This window comes from Psammomys obesus, unplaced genomic scaffold (assembly GCF_907164565.1).
Source record: "Psammomys obesus unplaced genomic scaffold, mPsaObe1.curated_primary_1811, whole genome shotgun sequence".
NCBI lineage: Eukaryota > Metazoa > Chordata > Mammalia > Rodentia > Muridae > Psammomys > Psammomys obesus.
The window spans coordinates 13,774,111-13,782,136 of NW_026592666.1; the positions used below are offsets into that span (position 1 = coordinate 13,774,111).

Genomic DNA, 8,026 nt, shown 5'->3' on the forward strand with positions numbered 1-8,026 from the left:
TATGCATCATCAGGTAGACCCCACACAAACACCCACTTACACACCCCTCAGGCCCCAACAGGTCCAGGCTGAACGACACAGCTAGAAAATAATGAACTGGAAATAGAGCCCAAGACTGTAGGTTCAAAGGTTGATCTTTTGGCAGGTGACTTTAAACAGGAGTGGGAAGCATTCCCACAATCCCAGGTCACACTTCTCACCTAACACTGAGGCACGCTGGCTCCTTAGGACACTGCCTCTCCCCTGCCTGACCTCATGAGGGCAGTCACCAGTCAGAGAGACACCAGTCTACTCTTCTCCCAGGGTGGCTTTGCATGGCCGTCCCCACCCACAGTATCCGCTCTTCTCCATGGCACTGCATGGCCCTCCCCAGCCCACGCTCCTCTGGATTCTGCATGGGGTACACTCGGCAGCCCTGCCCACTGACCTTCAAGGACCACCTGGACATAGTCTTGAGCGGAGAGCTTGTCATTGCGCACAAAGCACTGGTAGGCGCCCCCGTCGCTCTTCACCATGTGATCCATGATGAGATTTGCGTGGTTCAGCCCTGTGATCCTCACGTTTTTCCCAGGCTTGAGGATCTCACCATTTCGGTACCAGGAGAGTTCTTGATCCTCATTTCCCGACACACTGCAGGACAAGGAGACCTGGCTGCCCACGCTGCTTTTAACCTTTCTGGGACTGATGGTGGCTTTCAGTGGCTCTGGGTATAAGAGAGAGAAAGATGGTGAAACATCACTGGGTAGTGACACTGTTTAAATAATATACTGCTCTTTTGCTGGGGCTGGCAGGGCACTTCATTTGGGTCCCACTTCAGTGTTATTTGGGGTCCCTTGGCAGTGTTATTTGGAGTAGCACTCAGTGTTATTTGCGGCACCACGTTGCTTAGAACCAGCAGCCTCGCTGTTTTCTCTCAGCCCCTTTCTCTCTGTGTGCATACCACAATGTTGGTCACACTTCTTAGAGTACCTGTGATAGTCTCGACCTATAGATAATAAGAAATGTAATATGCTAGTTACCGGTGGGAACATAAGTATGTGAAAAGATAAAGCCTGCTCCCAAGGGAGTACTGATGGCCTTGCCTTAGTCCATTACCATGTTTGGGCCAATAACACATTGTTACCAAGAAGAGAACTGGACTCATATGGGAGACAAAAAAATAGTTTGGGTTTAATGTAAGTCTCACTCACTGGAACAAGGATAGACTTCTGTTTTCTGAAGTTCCTTTTTCCAATTCCACAAACCTAACTCAAGGGAGGTGCCAAGGTTTATAGTCTCAGGTGAGACAAAGATGGGTAGACACTCTGTGGTATGACTGTCATGTGCCAAAACCACCTAGATATTCCCATGCATCCCCAAGGGAGTAGCCACATAGGTTTTTGTTGTGAATTTTGCTGCCATTCTCATTGCAATGACACTACCACCCAGCTGTCATTCCTAAAGGCCAAAGTCTGCAAACACACAGGGAAATAAGAAGGTGGCACAATCAAATATCTTTAGGAACTCTAATGGGTCACATGATGTTAGATGCCAGCATGGAGATGGATCTTGGAGTCAGCCTCAGAGAGGTGCAGAAAACAGCAGAAAAGATCCAGTATTCAGGACTTGGCCTGGATGGGACAGTGAAAAAAGCCTTAATGAGGACCCAAGATTTAAAGCTTGCATATGGAGGTGAGACGGGAAGACGGTCTAAAAGAGGGCTATTGGAGAAGCGGAGTTCATGACTCCATGCTGGCTTTGTACGCTATTCCATTGAAATGTTGACTTAGCACCTCACGTAAAGCTCATATCTACATGTATCTGTCACCTAAAAGAAACCAGACTTAATTATAGACCCAGAACCCAACAAAGTGCTTTCCATTCAGAGCAGAGAGTTGGAGGGAAGATCTGATCTTCCACAGGCAGAATGAGCATTGCAGAGGAAGAAGGGAATGGTGAAAAAGTCCAAATAACTTCTCTGGATGTGTCAGAGTATTGTAGTCATAAAAACCAACACAGCAGGAATCTCTATCTTTCCCCAGATACCCTTGAAAATGCAGCTGGTGGTAAATGTTCTTAGAGAGAGGGAGGCAAGGCAACACTGGAGTCAGCCTGAAGACAGGCGGGGAGCACGTCTTGAAATGATGTTTTATGCTAAGGAGGGAAGATGGGAAGTTGTAGACACTGGAAATCAGAGAATGACTCCACAGCCAACACTCTGACACAAGGGGATTATCTAAGGATTTGAAGACATTTAAATTCATCAGTTTATATTAAATCAGAAATCAGGACACGTGACTAGAGTTTCATTGAGAAGCCCTGATGCTAGCGTAAGATATAAAGTCACTTTAGTGTAGAACATGGGCCCAGAAAACTTTTACAGAAAAACATTTGTAATCTATTGTCACAGTTCTCTTGGCCTTCTGATATTCAATTGTTTAATCTAGGTGAGACACAACTCTTCAACCAGGAAAAGACATTGGTGGCAGAATATTCTTCCACTGCTAGCCATCCCTGGCCTGAGCTCAAGGGCTCTGAAAGTATAGCTGCTTCCCGAAAACCATTCAGGTCCCTGATTTAAACTCACTCACTTAAAGTACTATGAAGGCATGTGAGCTACCTATGCTTGATACCGAAGCAGCCATTAATACACAGGTGCTGGTCCAGAAAAACATGCTGATACAAGTGGCTCTGTCGTAAGGGTGAGAACCTTGAGCTTCATCCTGCTGAGCTCAATTTCTTCAGTTCAAAAATGCATTTTAAAGATAATTGTAGGTTTTATCAAGGACAGGACATCTCTCACTGTGGTTTCCTTGCACCCTTCTGGGCATGTGATGTTGGCCAATTCATATTGCTTTGGTTTGCATATTAGTAAATTTGAGGATGCTTCACTAGGTTAGAGTACACTCCAAAGGTACAACCTCCTTGATCCCCAACAGGTCATCAACATCCCCACACATTCTTTAAGGCTATGGTCAGGGTGTAGGGAAGAGGAATCTTGGAGAATATGAAAAAAAATTCTCTATGAAACAGTACAGGACCAATACATTGGCTCATTAGGTGAAGACACTTGTTGCCAAGATTCTCCATCCAAGTGTGAGCTCTGGGACCACAGGATGAAAGTAGAGGACCAGTTCTTACAGGTTATCTTATGACATCCACATATGAGCTATGGTACACAGGTGCTCCCCCAGCACACACAAAAGAAATAAATGAAAGGAAGGAAGGAAGGAAGAAGGAAAGAAGGAAGGAAGGAAGGAAGGAAGGAAAGAAGGAAGGAAGGAAGGAAGGAGAAGGAAGGACGACATTGTGCCCAGGTTTAGTCTGCATGATTTTGAACCTACATTTCTACTGATAGTGGTCCTCTTGAGACATATAAAGTAATTCTAGAAAGAGGCAAAAATCAAGCATTTGTTTGGTTTCCATCACTGAGACACCAACACCACCCTCTCCCTTATCTGTTTTCATAGTTTGGCTGTTAAGAATGACTGCTGGGTATTGTCTCTGGAAAGCAGCGATCCTGTGGCCTCATGAAAACCTCAAGGCAATCCTGGGCTGTGTAACCATGTGGGCAATTTCTCATCTGCCAGGCAAGGTACCACAGATGTGGGTCAGATGCTGTGAGGTCAGAATACGGCTGTGAGGAAAGATGGAGGTTGTCTTCTTCGGGACATTCTCCATGTGGTCAACGCCACCTTCTCCAGTAACCATCCAACTTACGTTTCACGTACAGGCGGCCTATCACCTTGGCAGTGCCATATCGGTTGGATACTTCACACACGTAACTGCCTGAGTCTGAGGGGCGGCTGTTCTCAATGAGCAGCCCAGTCACTGTCTTCTGGAACCTCCCAGAAAGTTCCAGGGGCATGTTGTCCTTCAGCCAGCGGTAATCTGGCTCTGGGTGCCCAAGCGCTTTGCAAGGCAGCTCCACACGCTGCCCCGCCATGGCTTTGCGGTGATCAAACCCATCCAGGATGGATGGGGCTGAGTTTGCTGGGTCTGCAGAAGAAAAATGAAATTTGTCAAAGGCCAACAGTGGGGAATATGTGTGGCCACGTAGAACACCTGTGAGCCCTCACACATTAATCCTGGACCTCCTGCCCACCGCTGCCACGGATCTTTGAAACAGGACTGACAAATCTATCCTACTCATAACTTTTAAAAGTCTGAACCCCAGTCAGAGCTCTGGATGGTGATTCCTGTTTTGTGGAAGTATCTGGAGTCAATACGCTTTGACAGGAGTTGTCCTCTCAGCCAAGGAGGAAATGACCTTTTGGTAGGAGGCAACACCACATCTGTCAACAATGGCACAGATTGCTGTCACATTAGCAAACTTCATTTCACGAGATTAAAGGGATGTAGCATACCAGTGATTTACTTTGAATGTTTTATACTTATTTGCTTTTGGTTAGCAGGTGCTAACTGTACATACTTTGGGAGTTTGGTCTAATATGCCAATACATGCAGGCCATTGGTACTGATCAAATTCAAGCTCTTTCCCACTGCTTTCCCATCATCTAGAAATCACCAGTCCATGTTCAAGGACCACATACGGATGGGAACATGAGATTTTTGTCTTTCTCTGCCTGGCTTGTTTTATTTAACACCAAAGCCCCTACTTCTGCTCATGGGACTGCAAATAATAGGATTTCATTTTTCTTCATGGCTCAAGAACACTGTACTCTATATGCCACATTTTCCTTGTTGCCCTTCATCTGTTAATGACCTGAACTGATTTCACATAGAAGCTAGTACAGATAGTTCTGGAATCCACACAGCCATGCTGGGCTGTGACACGCCAGTGTCATTTCCTTTGGGTCTCTCCACCACACAGCAGATCTGAGTTTAGCTTTGTAAAGGCTTCCTCTGCTGTTCGCAGTTCTAGTTTACATTCTCGCAGTAGGAGAAAAGAGGTTTATTTCCCCACACTCTCGAACTAGAAGAAAATACTTGCCAACCATTATCTGACAGATGATCAAAGTCTGGCACACCTACAAAACTCAGGAAAACACATAAACAAAAACCGAAAGCGCTTGAAATGTTTTAAAAATACAATTAATAATCAAGTTAAAAGTAAACAGATGATTATCAAAAGAAGAAATACCAAGGGACAACATCATTAGCCAACAGGAAAATGTTACTCAAAACTGCAGTTAAATCCTATCTCAGCGAGACTTAGACTAGGAAAAGGAAATTACACCCTTTCCTAACACCAAGGCCCTACCTAACTGGGCTCAGAGTTCCAAGAAGTCCGCTATTTGTACAATTCCCAGAGGTGGCAAGAGATAAGCAGCTAACCCCAGCCCCAGACTTCCAGCAGTTACAGAAATAGACAGTGAACGCATCAGTCTCGAAAGTAGCTCTTGAAAGCCAGGGTACAACCCCCATTCTGCCCTTGAGCAAACCCTGCCACCTTCCTTACTCCTGTCTACAAATTCCACTCAAACCATGCACTATGCATTCTTTCCCACCCTGGTCATGCTGTGTCCATCCTATGCCCTGAGGTACCCTGCCCTTCAGTTGTCTTGCTGTTCAGGTTGATTTCAATTTTCATGCTTTATATCCTCTTATAAATTTAATTCTTCCAGCTAGTATCAAGAAATGATATTGAAATAGTTTGCTACCAGAGTCTAGGAATAGCAACTGCAGTTTGGCCCTAGAGACATAAAGGTGGACAGGGAAAGAGGGATATCACTCCTCAAATATTTTATGCCGCTATTACCTCAAAATTGAAACATTTCCTTCATAAGAGAGACAGGAGGGTTCTAAGACTGGGAAAGTTCATGAAACTTACAGGACTCAGGAAGTTCATGAAACTTAGAGGGCTTAGAAAGTTCAAAGTCCCATGTAGACTAACTCAAAACAGAGAGTGAGCTACCCATGAGCACTGGGAGAGAACATGCAATACATGTTTTCATTTGGTAAAAGTGGACTCTGGCACCAACAGTTCTCTCCAGCATACTTATTTCAAGTTTCCCCCAAATCACTGTCCCAACCCCCACCACTGGCTCTGTAGTAGGGCAAGGGAAAAGCAGCAACAACCAAGGGGATTAAATCATTTCACGACTGAGAGCAGCTAAAAAGCAAACTACTTCCAACCCAGGTAACTATTGCTTAGTCCATAATATAAAGTGGCTGCAATGGGAATGAGAAGCCAGAATTCATTCACAGGGAGCCACAGAGGAAAAGCCTAACAGCAACTCTATCTGATGCCTCCTTTCCCAGTCGACCTCTGCTATAAGCTGTGAGCATCCAGTTTTGTGAGGTCATCTCTACTGTTGCCGTGTGCTCGCCTGGAAGCCTCGCTAGAGCGGCTATACCCAGGATTTTCTCAAGCGGGAGCTAGAGGTGGCTGATCCGAGAAGGCTTCCCACTCTGCTTCTGCTGGGTGATTGTGTGCCCTGAGTTACTGTTGATTCCTCTGTCCTCTCCCTGCCAGGCCACTCCAGTCATCCCTGCTGGGTGTTGGGAGTGTCCGCATTGCTGTCTTCAGCTCCACTCCACCACCTCTTGTTGTTTATTTCCTTTCTTTCACCGGCTACATGTTTAACCAAACTCACCATTCAAAACACAAGAATGGCCACTGTCACAGGCCATTCAAGACTGTACAGATCAGGCAGACAAGGTTCATTCTGGCTTAGGTTTCAGGGGTATTCCAGACTTGGGGTCCACAGACATGGGCCCTTTTGACTGGTATGACTGGAAGCAGACTGGCTTGGCTGTGCCCATCAATGAAAAAAAAACAACTTAAAAAAATGTGGGACAAGGCATGGGGCATGCCTCTCCAAACTGAATGTACAGTTTCTTCTAAACTGTAAAATAATTTGGAATATTTGTGTTTGCAGTGTTACTTGCTTGTTGCCTTAAAAGACAGACATGGCTTACAAAATACATTGAGGCAAAAGTTGAAGGCTTCTGATTGGTCATAAATTCTTCAGCTTGGGTTAGAATGTCAAGAACTAACAGACTTTTAGGATCTGTCACTGTCCTTGCAGAGCTCCTGTCCTCTCCAGGTCTTTCTATCTCCCCCTTATTTCATAAGATTCCCTGCACTCTGCCCAAAGTTTGGCTATGAGTCTCAACACCTGCAGGGTAGAGCCTTTCAGAGGCCCTCTGTGGTAGGCTCCTGTCCTGTTCCCTGTTTTCTCCCTCCTCCGATGTCCATCCTCTTTGCCTTTCTGAATGGGGATTGAGCATCTTAGCCAGGGTCCTCCTTCCTGATTAGCTTCCTTAGGTGTACATATTTTAGTATGTTTATCCTAAAAGGCTGGGCACAGGTGTCTTTTCTGAAACTGATACTCCAGCCAAGGACCACTCATAGAGATGGCCTGGAACCCCTGCACAGAGGTAGTCTATATCAGTTCAGTATCCAAGTGGCCTCCATAGGAATGGGACAGGGACTGTCTCTGAACTGATTGGCCTGCTCTTTGATCACCTCTCCCTGAGCGGGGAGCAGACTTACCAGGCCACAGAAGAAGACAATGCAGCCACTCCTGATGAGACCTGATAGACTAGCATCAGAAGGAAGGGGAGGAAAACCTCCCTTTTCAGTGGACTGGGAGAGGGACACGGGTGGGGAAGAGGGAGGGTGGGATTGGGAGGAGAGGATGGAGGGAGGTACAGTGGGGATACAAAGTGAATAAACTGTAATTAATACAAATTTTAAAAAGTGAAAAAGGAAAAGAAGTAACAGAGGAGTGGCACCGAGGGTGGCGGAGAGGCGGATGTGGCCCTGGTCTGCGCTCTCACCTGACACGAACAGTCTGGCGCTGTTGCTTTGTCTCGTCTCTCCCGTGTATCTGTGCCGCGTGATGCAGCGGTAGTTGTACAGCCCGTCTTCGTTCTGTACATCTTTAATATACAAGGCTCCCGTGGATGTGATGAGAAATCTCGATCCTGAAACAGACAGAAGCAACGTCTTTGTGAATACAACGTGGAGACCGACCCTTACAGCTCAGCGTTGAACCTGTAGTTTAGTGACCAACCCCTGCAGCTCAACGTTGAACCTGTAGATTAGTGACCGTCCCCTGCAGCTCACCATTGAACC

The 8,026-nt window shown here is 46.0% G+C and overlaps 1 protein-coding gene across 3 annotated transcripts in view; it reads right to left on the reverse strand.

The window, feature by feature from the left end:
• Positions 1-8,026, reverse strand: part of Dscam (DS cell adhesion molecule) — a 527,122-nt gene that overhangs the window by 219,252 nt on the left and 299,844 nt on the right. For all 3 annotated transcript variants that reach the window (XM_055614797.1, XM_055614798.1, XM_055614799.1), the window contains exons 4-6: positions 7,729-7,875; positions 3,700-3,978; positions 428-703 (exon numbers count right to left, since the gene is read on the reverse strand). In XM_055614797.1, coding sequence (XP_055470772.1) covers positions 428-703; positions 3,700-3,978; positions 7,729-7,875 — 702 coding nt within the window. The remainder of the gene's footprint in view (positions 1-427; positions 704-3,699; positions 3,979-7,728; positions 7,876-8,026) is intronic.